Source organism: Malaya genurostris, chromosome 2 (genome assembly GCF_030247185.1).
Source record: "Malaya genurostris strain Urasoe2022 chromosome 2, Malgen_1.1, whole genome shotgun sequence".
NCBI lineage: Eukaryota > Metazoa > Arthropoda > Insecta > Diptera > Culicidae > Malaya > Malaya genurostris.
In genome coordinates this window covers 243823739-243837637 of record NC_080571.1, presented here as the reverse complement: position 1 = coordinate 243837637, position 13899 = coordinate 243823739, and the positions used below count along the sequence as shown (strand labels likewise).

The 13899-nt window shown below is 42.4% G+C and overlaps 1 protein-coding gene across 1 annotated transcript; it reads right to left on the bottom strand.

The window, feature by feature from the left end:
- Window positions 1-384: 384 nt before the first annotated feature.
- Window positions 385-13608, bottom strand: LOC131428436 (sodium-coupled monocarboxylate transporter 1-like). The gene is made up of 5 exons (XM_058592388.1): window positions 13347-13608; window positions 12326-12786; window positions 12171-12261; window positions 1560-1969; window positions 385-1498 (listed from the first exon to the last, which is right to left on the bottom strand). Exons 2-5 carry the CDS (start codon window positions 12763-12765, stop codon window positions 448-450), a joined length of 1992 nt encoding a protein of 663 aa, XP_058448371.1. The 5' UTR covers window positions 12766-12786; window positions 13347-13608; the 3' UTR covers window positions 385-447.
- Window positions 13609-13899: the final 291 nt, after the last annotated feature.

Genomic DNA, 13899 nt, shown 5'->3' with positions numbered 1-13899 from the left:
CACGGGTTCAATAATTTGGTCGGGTTTCGGGTATTACAACCAGAATTCCCGAACTACTTCGAGTTGGTTTTGGATAAAAAGTTTTATTTTTTATCGGATACGAGTCGGGCCAGAAAGAAAATCTTTTCAGCGAAGAACAACTAGGATTCCATCATTAGATCAATTCTATTCACGATTTGCTAACTTAAGCTATTACAACCCTCCGGCTCGAGAATAGAAGCCTAATCTTTTGATTGCTCTTGTAAATGTGAAAGTGATTTTATTTCAATGAATTAAAAAGCATGTAATACATGTTTTGTTGTTTCTTTTCTCGAGCTGATATATATGTAACCCCTCGAATAATGGAGCTATCTCAAATTATTGAACGAAATAAAAAGACTCTCCAATAGAATGGACTTTTGGCTCCTAATGTTTATTCAATTTTGACCATACTTAATTTTTAGGCCCCTATTGTTTAATATCGGATGATTTCTGTAGTTCCTTGAGTGCCAAATCAAGTTCTTCGTACTGCAGGTTGTGCATCCGAAGCGTTTGCTCTTTTTCGTACTGTTTTTGATTCCTCATGAACGGGGCCAACAGTCGCTGGTCATTGACCTCTCCTCCGCCAGTCAGTAAGCTAACCACATACGCAACCGCGAAATAGATTAGAACACCCAAAAAAGAGTAGTACATGAAGCTGAGCTTGAAAATTTTTGGGATTTCATCGTGTACTGCTGGTGGAACTGGATTGACCAATGTTACATTATGGAGCAAACTGGCATCGCAACCGTCAGTTCTGAATGGTAGCGGAGGGTGCTTCGGATTCATTTGTGCTCCCACCAGAATTGATCCAATACAAAGCAGCGAAGTAACCGAACCAGCTATCACTCCTTTCGTGTTGATTACGGTGGAAACCATTCCGGAGGTGAACATACCCAGCAACGTTCCAGAAGTGATTCCAGAGAGTGAGATAGCCATGTGCATAACCTGTCCAAGCTTTTCCACCACGAAAACTAATCCAATGACTAGAAACCCTAGAATAACCACCAAACATTTCATTATATTACTTGCCGTCTTTTCGCTTGAGTGTGGGTAGTGATGGCGAATAAGATCTTCGTAGATTGTTCCAGCAAGCGTGTTCAGTACGGATGACATTGTCGACAATGCAGCAGAAAATATTCCCGAAACGAACAGTCCAGGAAGACCGGGTATTTTCCCACCTATGTCCATTACATAATATGGAAGCATCTGATCAAGTTTGTTGATTCGTTTAATCGTATATGGGTCACAAGTTTCGTATTTGGCATACATCAACAAACCCATAAAACAGGAACAGCTTTTGATGAAAATGAGACCACCCGTGAAGATAATGAGAGACTTTTTGGCAACTTTCAAGTCTGGTACGGCCAAGAATCGTTGAACGCAACTTTGGCTGACTCCTAAGTTGGCGACCCACATCGTCGATAGACCTATTGCAACGGCCCAAAACGAAGTCCTCACAAAAGGGTTCGGGTTCATACTGAAATTTGAGAGCATCGGTATATAACAGATTGCTTGATTTTAGATCTGAACTGACTTACTCAAAGAAAATTAATCGGTTACCACGTTCAGCCGCTTCCCAAACTTCAAAAAATCCTCCTACATTAGCTATTCCTAGACCAATAATTAGCAAGGTAGCTCCGATCATTATAATGAACTGAAGAGTATCGGTCCAAACGACTGCCCGAAGTCCTCCGATGGTAGTATAGAAGATACAAATGACCGACAGTAACGGTGTGATGAGATGAAGATTGATTCCGGTGACTTGGCTGAATGCCAACGCCGGAACGTAGATCACGATCGGAAGAAAAATCAAACAGGCCAGGGCGTAGACGAAACTGGCAGCAGAACGAACGGTTCGGTCGAACCGCTTCTGCAGATAGGTGAACGATGATGTCAACTGTAGATCGTAGAACACCGGCAGATAAATTTTCTCCATCAAGATGAACACCTAAAATGGAAGTATTACAGCAGAAATCAATGTATGGTTTGATAACTAAACTCAGAACAATACACAATATATATTTTTCGAAAAAGCACGAAACCTGTACATTAACTTTCAACGGAAGAACTGAGCTTATTTATGTTAATGTTAGTCATGAAATGAAAACTGTAACAAACGATATGCGAAAATATGTTGTTAAAAAATTGTTCTGGTAAAGTACAAAAGTACTCCGAGAACTGCAATGCAATCAAATCAATACTGGAATAAAATAGAATTGTTATTGCACTTTGCTAATATCTATGTAATCATTTAAACTATTTCTAACAATTTAGCTCAAGCCTATCCGGAGTCCCAAAAACTTTGCTAACTACTTCTAACGAATTATCTTATTGTTGTTATTGTTTCACAAAGTTCAGATGTAATTCAGGACCGGATTTCTACACAGCAGCTAATAGGAAAGTTGTTGCTGAACAGTTAAATCGAGAATTTTGAATTGAATCTCTAAAAAACTATCTTGTTTGGCCAGCGCTCTGTATCTGTAGTACATTGGATGCAATAACCATGCAAAGCCATGCAAGGTACTACTGTCCCATGCGATACTCAACCTTCCGATTTAACATACTCCGAAGACAATTTGTAACTGTATAGAACAATTTCATAGCAAGTGCAACGAAAAACAGTGACATAGATAAACTCTTCCAAGAGTCGAACTGACGATAGCTGGCTTGCGAGTAGAACACTTTGAAGAACCGTTCAGAACTCAACGGCTCAATCGAAAAAACTAGCTCTTTATAAGAAATTTTTACTTCGGCTCATTTGCGTGAGCTTTACGTGGTAATTATACTAGATTAATATAAACAAATTATGCTCACTTATTACTATCCAGTGTATTGAAGGAGAAAAGTCAATGGTTCACTATTCACGCCCTCGTCCACTGATTCTGTGTCGCTGAGTGGCTGCTCGGCCACTCCATGGAAGTTGACCATCAATGTCAACTTCCCTCTCTGAGTAGCCTAGATAGCCGTGTAGTGTCGGTAGCGGTTTCCCAACTGGCTAAGAATAACGCTACGGTTCACCTGTACCAGTGGTATAAGTCCACCAAACAGGTAAGCCGTGTGGCATCCGGCGGACTTATTTTCTACCAAGAATTGATCCACTGGTTTCCTGTTCCATGTCGTGTAAAAGGCCACAAAAATTGGAACTCCAAAGTCAAGGTGTATTTCCTTGCCGATGACTGAATGGTTGCAGGAGGTTAAACAATGCAGTCGTTAACGGAATATCTTGGGGGTTTCCCTTACTGTGTTAAGCGAAGCTCTGGCACAGTGGAGTCTTCGCAACTCGTGGGATTTAAATGATTAAAACATTTAAAAAATCCTTACATGGTTCGCTATAGGCGATTATAAGCCAATATATTTGGTTTCTTCTAGTTGTTGTACGATAAGTGCTGGAGATGGAGTGTTCATTACTCTATTTTTTTTTTTTTCATAAATACGTTTATTTCATAGGCAATATACATAAGTTTTTCTTCGCCGTGGCATCCACAATACATAGTAGTTTAAACCTAATACATTTCGAATATCATATTAGTATGTTGGTACTCATTAGTTAATCTAAACACTGTTTTTATCAAGCGAGTTGCTATTTTAAATTACATTAAATAAAATACATTTATTTTGTACATGATCTTATAACTATTTCAGGATTGTTTGTATCAGTTCACCACTTATATTCAATATCCTATAGTTGGCTATTGGTTGAACTCATGGAAGAGAAAACAGTTTAACATAAAATAAAATTTAAATTGGAACTCCAATGGATTTAATGAAATGATAAAGAAGTTTCATGTATGGAAGGTCACGACAAGCAAGAATGTCGCGAACTGGGACATTGGATAGTCTACCTTGGGTACGCAAGGAATTTATTAGTTGAGATCTGACATCACGAAACTCCACGCATGTCCAAACAACATGGTCAATATCGCGGTAACCTTCGCCGCAAGCACAATGATTAGTCTCGGAAAGTCCAATTCGAAGGAGATGTGCATCTAACGTGTAGTGATTGGACATGAGTCTGGACATCACACGAATGAAATCTCTACTCACATCCAGTCCCCTGAACCATGCCTTTGTCGATATTTTCGGAATAATTGAGTGCATCCACCGACCCAGATCATCTTTATCCCAAGAAGCTTGCCAGCTGGCAAGTGTTCTTTGGCGAGACGCGCTATAGAATTCGTTGAAAGCAATCGGTCTCTCATAAATTTCACCCTCAATAGCACCACGTTTGGCTAAAATATCGGCTCTTTCATTGCCTGGAATGGAGCAATGAGCCGGAACCCAAACTATTGTGATTAGATAATTATTATTCAATATGTCGTTCAGACACTGTTTTATTTTACCCAAGAAAAACGGTTCATTTTTGCCAGCAGCGTTTGAGCGAATGGCTTCAATTGCACTCAGACTATCTGTGAAGAGGAAATAATGGTTTGGAGATAATGTGACGATTACATTCAAGCTATAATGAACTGCTGCTAACTCTGCTATATAAACAGATGCAGGTTCTTGAAGCTTGAATGAGGCCGAAACATTATTGTTGAACATACCAAACCCTGTCGCTTCTTCCATTCGCGATCCGTCCGTGTAAAACATTTTCTCAGAGTTAATATGCCTGAACTTACTTGAAAATATTTTTGGGATTTCCATAGAGCGTAGGTGGTCCGGGAGTTCATTACTCTAATTGATAATGGTTAGAGTTAGATAATCTCCATCATAAACGTACAGCAACCATAAATCTATCCAGACTTCTGCAAGAAGGTAAGGCTTCTATAGCTTTGGTTCAAGAACCATATTTCCAAAAGAAAAACTTCTACGTTGGAAAATTGTTAAACCCAGTCTTTGTTGCCTTCAACAAGAACGGTATTACTAATCCACGTGAAATGTCTCGTGCATGCATACTTGAAAATAATGCTCTCGATGTTTCTCTCATATCGGAGATCACAACTCGGGATATTTGTGCTGTTACTGTTGGTATGACGATTGATGGCATAGACAGAAAATATGTCTATTGTTCGCATATTTGCCCCATAACCAACCTTCGCCAAGCGATGACTTCAAAAAGGTTGTATCATACTGCTGCAAAAGAGATTTACCGTTTATAATCGGCAGTGACATCAATGCTCACCATATAATTGGTGGTAGCACAGATATGAACTCGAGAGGCTCTGATATGATGGAATTTGTGAGCAGTACAAACCTGCACATAGTCATTGCAGGAAACCGTCCAACTTTTACGAGATCTGGAAGAGAGGAGGTTTTGGACGTAACTCTCTGCTCTCATAGAATTGCGCATGAGTAGGTGAATTGGCTCGTCTCCGATGAGCTCGAACCTTCGTTGTCTGATCATAAGTACAAACTGGGACCTCTATGAAGAGGGCTTGACGACTAGATTTCACGGGTACCAACCAACAATTGAAACCCCAATTGATTTGGAAAATGTTGTCGACGAGACAAATTCACTCATAGTTGCAGCATATGAAGAGGCTTGTCCACTTCGAATTGTGCGAGCTACTAGAGGAACTCCTCGATGGAATGCTGAACTTGCTAGACTAAGAAAACTATGCAGAAGAGCTTGGAATCACCGACGCAGAGATGGGTCGGGGGCATTCGTGTCGGCTCGGAAGGGCTTACAAAAATGCTCTTCGATAGTCTGAGCCAAGTGGTTGGAAAAGCCTTTGCACAAATGTCTCTAGTCTCAACGAGGCTAGCAGATTAAATAAGTTACTTTCGATGTCTAAGAACTTTAATGTCAGTTTCTTAAGAACTTCAGATGGTGAGCACTTGTCTGATGAAGGTGATGTACTTCATTTTTTTTTAACACTCACTTTTCAGGATGTATGGAGCCATCACCGACAGCTCTTCCAGAGACTTTTTCAGGTAGTTACGATTCTTGGGCCCTTGCTCGAAGCGTTGTGACGATTGATTCGGTCAAATGGGCAGTTGAGAGTTCGTACAAGTCTTCTGGAAAGGATGGAATTTTCCCAGTGTTGCTGCTGAAAGGGTATAAACATTTCAAACATGTTTTGAAGAAAATACTTACTTTTAGTCTTGCGACAGGATATATTCCAAGAGCCTGGCAGGAAATAATTGTCAAATTTATTCCCAAAGGCGGTCGCGACACTTATGAGGAAGCGAAGAGTTTCAGGCCTATCAGTCTTAGCTCATTTCTTCTTAAAACAGTGGAACGCATAGTCGATCACTATATCAAGAATGTTGGTTTGGGCGTGAATCCGCTACATGGAATGCAACATGCTTACCAGCGTGGAAAGTCCACTACAACCCTGTTACATGATGTTGTGTACAACATTGAAAAAGATTTCTCACAAAAGCAATCTTGCTTGGGAGTTTTCCTAGATATTGAAGGTGCCTTTGATAACGTGTCTTTCAATTCAATTCTGGAAGCAGCTCGTGGTCACGGCATACCTTCAAGTATCACAAATTGTATACACGCAATGCTTAGCAATCGACTTCTTTGTTCATCGCTTCGGCAAGCAGAGATTAGAAAGCTGAGTGTCTGTGGGTGTCCTCAAGGTAGTGTACTATCCCCACTTTTATGGAACCTAGTCGCTGATGGTTTATTAAGGAAACTTAATAACCTTGGATTTCCAACTTATGGTTTTGCCGACGATTATCATATATTGATGACCGGTTTGAGCATTACCACTTTCTTTGATTTAATGCAGCAAACCCTGCGATCTGTTCAACAATGGTGTAATCAGGTTGGATTATCTGTAATTTCGGGCTGTGGTCGATCAAGTTGAATACGTCGGGGTTATTCTTGATTCAAAACTGAATTGGTCTGCTCACATTGACTTCAGGATTAAAAGAGCTTGCATGGCTTTCGGCCAGTGCAGACGAGCTTTTGGAAAATCATTGGAACTCAAACCCAGATACATTCATTGGATCTACACAACTATTGTTAGACCAATTTTAGCATATGGATGTCTTGTATGGTGTCAGAAAGGAGAAGTCGCGACAGTTCAGTCAAAACTAAATCATCTCCAAAGGATGGTCCTAATGGCGATGACAGGAGCATTCACGACAACTCCTACTGCTGCTCTAGAGGCGCTACTGTGCATTAAACCACTACATGTGTTTCTAAAACAAGAAGCATTATCTTGTGCATACCGTCTTAAGGTTACAGGGCTTTGGAACAGTGACCTAAATCTCACATGCAGTTATCCTTTCAAAACATTCAATGTGCGCTATCCTCTTCGTGAGGAATGGTTGACTGGTCATTTGGAACGACAACTTGATGAACACATAGTTTGTTATACGGATGGTTCTCTGTTGAATGGTCGTGCTGGTGTCTACTGTCGCGAAATGAAGCTAGATCAGTCTCATTCACTTGGTAAATATAGTACTGTGTTCCAAGCAGAAATCTACGCGATTCTGTGTGGAATACAATTGGCACTTCAGCAGAGAATTTGTGGTAAACGAATTTATTTTCGTTCCGACAGTCAGGCAGCTGTAAAATCACTCAGTTCGAATGATTCACGGTCAAATCTAGTGATCGCATGTCGAACTCAAATTGAAGACCTTAGCATCTCAAACGCTGTTTACTTCTTATGGGTACCCGGCCATTCTGGTATTACTGGAAATGAATGGGCTGATGAGTTGACTAGAGCTGGTGTAACGAATGATTTCCTTGATCCTGAACCAGCTTTACCACTGTCAACTAGTTGGATAAAGCACAAGATTCGTTCTTGGGCTGCATTCAAACATGCTACCTACTGACACAGCTTGCAAACTTGCGCTCAGACTAAAACATTTTTACCAGATTTAAATCTGAAAATGTCAAAGTGTCTACTGCATTTTTCCAATCATCATTGCAGTATTCTGGTCAGAGCTCTGACTGGACATTGCAAACTCAATTATCACATGGCTACTATTCAACGTGCTGAATGGCTACTATTTGTGTGATTTGCGTGAATGCGATTATGGTACTTCATATAAGTAACTTCTGATATGTAACTGTGTTCTTCTTTCTTGATTTCGGAGTATATTTCAAGGCTGTAATTCAACCGTCTACAGAGTAGGGAAATGTCGTCAGGGTTGGGCCACTGTCTAGGTTGGCCCATTGCCTTTTCTTTTATATGACACGTGCTGCCATCGATGTTACATCATGGAAGTATTATTCTCAATGATAGCAAACTTTTCAGCGCGATGTTTGTCATGAAGAATGTTTTGTAAACGGCGTTTCTCGGGCTATCAAGTCAGTAATGTTGGAAAACGAATACATAAGAGCTACTGCAGGACGGTTGCTTTTTTTCTTCAGTTACCTTTAAATTCTTATTGATAGTCTATTAAAACTGATTGATGTTCCATTAAAATAACAATAAATAGTTCCATGTCTGATCATTTGAAATTATTTTAGTACATATTATCTTCAGAATCAATAGTGGCCGAGCCTCCCTCTCCATCCTTGGCAATTGCCCGCCATCGCCTTAACCTGTTGCCAGGTTAGATTTCGGTCGACTTCTTTTATTTCTTTATAGAGGCTACGTCGCCATGAGCCTCTGGGTCTGCCTCTGCTGCGATGTCCTACTGGGTTTCAGTCTAATGCTTATCTGCAGATTTCGTCCGCTCCTACGTAAGGTGTGGCCAACCCAGCCCCACTTTCGTTCCCGAATTTCAGTTGCTGTCGGCTTCTGGTGGCACAGGCGATGGAGCTCGGTGTTTGAGATCCAGTTATTGGGCCACCAGGCTCGAATTATGTTCCGCAGGCACCTATTGATGAACACCTGCAGCCGATAAGTGTTCTCCACTGATACACACCATGTTTCACTAGCGTATAGCAGCACAGATTTCACATTAGAGTTAAATATTCGGATTTTGGTGCGTTCACTTATCTGCCTGTTTTTCCAGATGTTGTTTAAACTCGCAAAGGCAGCCCTTGCCTTCTTGATCCTTGCACCTATGTCAATCTTGGTACCACCGTCTGACGCCATTTGGCTGCCAAGATATTGGAAGCTTTCAACATTCTCCATTGATTGCCCTTCTACTGTAAAGGTGGAAGGGGTCACCGTGTTCACATCCAACGATTTGGTTTTGTTGGCATTGATTGCTAAGCCTGCCGATGAGGAGCGTTCGACAAGGTCGTCAAGCTTACTCTGCATGTCAGAGCGCCGTTGAGCTAGGAGTGCAACGTCATCAGCCAATTCGAGGTCGTTCAGGTGCTCCATAGTTATGGGATGCCATAGCAGCCCACGGTTTGGTTGACGGTCAATCGCACCTACCAGGATCTCGTCGATTACGATGAGGAACAGTAGCGGTGGAAGAATACATCCTTGCCTCACGCCAGGTACGACCCGGATGGGTTCAGAGAAGATCCCGTTGTGCAGAACTCTGCATCAGAAGGCCTCGTATTGCGCTTCGATGAGGGCGATGATTTTCTCAGGAACTCCCATGCGTCTCAGGGCGTCCCACATATTTTCGTGATTGAGACGGTCGAAAGCTTTTTCGTAGTCAATGAAAACCAAATAAAGGGACTCTTGGAATTCATTGACTTGCTCCAGGATGATACAGAGCGTGACAATATGGTCCGCACAGGATCTTCCGGCACGGAATCCAGCCTGCTGTCGTCGGAGAGTCGCATCGATCTTCTCCTGGATCCGGGATAGGATCACTTTGCATAGAACTTTTAGAACGGTACAAAGCAACATAATGCCTCGCCAATTATCGCATATAGTCAGATCGCCCTTTTTGGACACCTTTACTAAGATACCCTGCATCCAGTCGACCGGAAAAGTTGCGGTGTCCCAGATATTACGAAATAAATTGTGCAACAGTTGAGCAGATGTCATGGGGTCTGCTTTGAGCATCTCGGCTGATATGCGATCGACCCCTGAGGTTTTGTTCGATTTCATGCTTTGAATGGCCGTTTGTATCTCCAGCAATGATGGAGCCTCAGTATTCACGCGTGTGATACGCCTGACCCTAGGCGGGTCATGCCGAGGTGATGGTGGCCTGGCTGGCGCTTGGAAAAGTTGATCGAAGTGCTCGAACCAGCGTTTAAGTTGATCAGTTGGGTCGGTTAGCAGTTGACCAATCGCGTCTTTCACAGGCATTGTCGCATTCATCTTCGCCCCACTTAGGCGTCGTGAGATATCGTAGAGGAGACGAATGCCCCCGGTTGCAGCGGCCTTCTCTCCTTCATCGGCGAGGGAGTCCACCCACGCTCGCTTGTCCCGTCTACATGAGCGTTTCACTTCCTTCTCCAGTGCCGAGTATCGTTGACTCTGTGTGCGCAGTTCACCCAGATCATTCTCGCTGGTGACGATGAAGGCAATCTTGATGGCAGTCCATTGGTCTTCCACGCTGCCACCTTCCGCACGAGTCTGCAGTTCCACAGTGAAGGACCTTTTCACTGTGGTATCATCCAGTCGGCGTGTGTTAAACCGCCGTCCAACTCTCTCCTCTTGTCGACGAATACGCGCAACATGCAGGCGTATTTCGCCGATGATGAGATGGTGATCAGACGCGATATCGGCACTACGTTTATTCCGCACTTCAAGAAGGCTCCGCTTCCACTTTCGGCTGGTGCAGATGTGGTCAATTTTATTTTCGGAAAACCCACGTGACCTTGTGAACCGGTCGATGGGGGAAAAGCGATCCCCCGATCACTATGTCGTTATTGCCACAGAATTCTGCAAACAGCTCTCCGTTTTCGCTCATTTCTCCGAGACCATGGCGCCCCATAATGCGCTCATAGTTCGAGTTATCGGATTCGATCTTCGCGTTGAAGTCGCCCATACAGATCATGATGTCGCCCTTCGGAATTCTATCTACGGTGGCATTGAGTTGACTGTAGAAGTTCTCTTTGTCTTGCAGGTCGGCAGCATCGGTTGGCGCGTAAGTTTGGATTATAGTGAGGTTTCGAACCCTTGTTCTGAACCTGGCAACGATTATCCTTTCACTTATAGACTCCCACTTCTTAAGCGCAGAGTGTGCCTGGGCGCTCAGTAGGAAGCCAACTCCACGATGTCGGGGAGCGTGTTCACCTCGTAGGCCAGAGTATAGCAGAATTTGTCCCGATGGTATTCTGAGTTCTCCAAAGTTCGGCCAACGGACTTCACTGAGTCCTAGGATCTCAAGTTTCATTCGACGCACCTCGTTGGCAAGTTGTGCCAGTTTACCCTGCTGGGCTAGGGTTAAAACGTTCCATGTTCCTATTCGTTGCCGTTATATCAGTCCGTAATCTTTCATTATCGGTTTCTCGAACAAAATTTAAGTTTCGGGAACAGTAGGTAGTTGGCCCAAGGTAACCTATCCTCCGGGACGGGGTTGCCATCTTAGGTATAGCTTCCGGAGAAAAGCATTTCTTATTCAGCAGCTGGATGCCAGGACAGACGCTGTTTGAGCCGCACCTCCTTGATGAACAAACGTTCGGTCAGTGGCGTCAGATTTGTTTAGAGTCTCACACCACATCAGGACTGGGCTAATGCGCTTCGAGCGGCACACGGTTGCATTCTTGAGGCCTGCTTGCGGACACAAGCAGCTTTTTATAGAGGTTTAACAGAGCCCACTGCCAAACCCCACCACATCCTAGACAGGCCCCGTAGGTCGCACCCCCTCACTCTAGCTGATGTCAGAAGGACAACAGTGCCCAGGTTACACTACCAGTTAAGTACGAGACCCTTAACTGGCGGTCAATTGACATCGGAAGACCCGTGGAAGCGTGAGAATTGGAACTTGTGAGGACCAGAGCTATGTTGGACGCCCCTTCCCAGAACCAGTGGAAAGCGAAGATAAATTTTCGTCACAACAGGCAGTGGTAAAATTTACAAGAATGAATACCTTCAAAAATGTTTTTCTTCATTTCATGTACAGGACAACGTGGAATAAAAATTTTAGTAGAATTTAGCTTCATACCATTATTTTAGTAGCGGGATGGAATGGTTAAAGAAGAAGATATCGCATTCGACTGTATAAGTGTCGAGACTTTAACCGAAAATTAATTGATCCAATTTAATATTCGTTGAACACATATAATTACTTCTGATTGAAATTTTACCGTTTCAGACCAAATTCAAATATTCTTTTTCTTCTTGACGTACTCCCAAATCGAGAGATGATTAAGCACTTGGAAAGGATCAGTTTAGTAAGAATTTAACCCGATAAATGGATAAATATGAAAAATATGTACTCACCATAAATGCACAAACGATGAAGACACAGTACTGAGTTCCATGTGCATACAATTCCGACGGTACTCCCAACATTGTGATACCAGAAACGTGTCTTAAAAATCAAAAACCATATTGGTTATGGGGCGATCGTGCGAAACCAAAAGCAAAATTCTTACGATGCTATCAGAGATGCCGAAACTGGAAACTTGCTCATAGTTTTTCCACCCAGAAGGTACTCTTTAGTGTTGTTCTGTTTGATTTTTGACAGAAAGCCAAAGTAGACCCCTATAAGGGTCGAGAATAATAGCATCAACACGAAGAGCGCATAATCTGCGGTGGAAAACTTAAGATCTGCTACATCGACTATGGAAAATGTTTCCGACGTGGTTATTTCCAGCGTGGATGTTACTTCTGAAATAGGATAGCTCGTGGGTGTCACGGATGGGGTTAGATATTTGGATGCTTCCGTGGCCAGTTGGGTCATAATAGAAACGGATGTAGTATAAGGAAAACCAATGTTCATGGTGCTAGAAAGTGGTTCAATAGTTGGCCTAGTGACGGTTGACGTGTCGACATCTTGATCCAGCTCATCCAGAATAAAGGATTCGTCTTCCATAGCGGTCGATGATTAGTCAATCTATGAAGGAAATGAAATCGATGTTATTTAAGAGATACTGAATCTTCATATAAATAAAACAAGGGAAGCCTAGGTTTCCATTTTAAATAGCCCAGGACAGTGAACAATCGTATATGCAAAATATGCAGGAGAGAATAAGAATTTATTAATAAGCTCGGTAATTATGATAATAGACTACGCTTAAGTGGTACCCCAGGCAACAGCAGAGCTACATTGCATCTATAATATCCATATCAGCATCGAGAAAATTATTTACCACAGTAACGTCATGGCACACTAAGACTTTGGAAAACAATATTGCAAAACTCATATTCCACAGCATGACTCGATAATTATATTTTGAAATTGAGGAACAGCGAATAACAATGTTTGAAACTGACATTTGATACATGGAAACATACATTTGATAATACCTCCAACACCTTTTATTTTTTTTTTATAAAGAAGTATTCGTGTTAGTACGGGTCTACAATTTCAAAATCGCTTGTCACCGTGTCCTAGTCCCAGTAAACTTCAGATGACAGCCATGGCGTGCAAGTTTAAAGCCAAGATTTACAAACCTGGTATAAATCAGCCTCGTAATTGTCAGTGGCACACTTCGTCGCTGGTTATCTACGGTAAACAAAACCTTCGTCTCGAATGAAACTGATGGCGTAGCAGCTGGCACCGGAAAAGTTCTCCTCCTAACCGACACTGGCAGTGAAAAATCCTGTGCGGGCTGCTTTCTGCTGGATTCGATGGAGTTCAAAGCGGAACTTCTGCTAGCAAGACGACGATGTTGTCTGCAATCTGGAGCATGACTGACGGATGATTTCAGATGAGATGATAATAGTAGTTGGATATTCATCAACTGCCGACTTACTTGTTGTAAGCACACAGATAGTCCGCTTCCAAATCATATGGGAATTAGCTCGTTGCGTAGGAAAACACCGATTCTTAGTAATCATTGTTCGTCCTATTGATAATCCATTAGGGTACGTTGAGAAACTGTGACACATAACCTACTACTACTACTACGAGAACGGGAACAGGTTCGATTGCCAACATTTATTCCTAACCAAAAACAGACATACCAATGTCAATGTGAATTCTCAGCTGTGTACTCTTTCATTG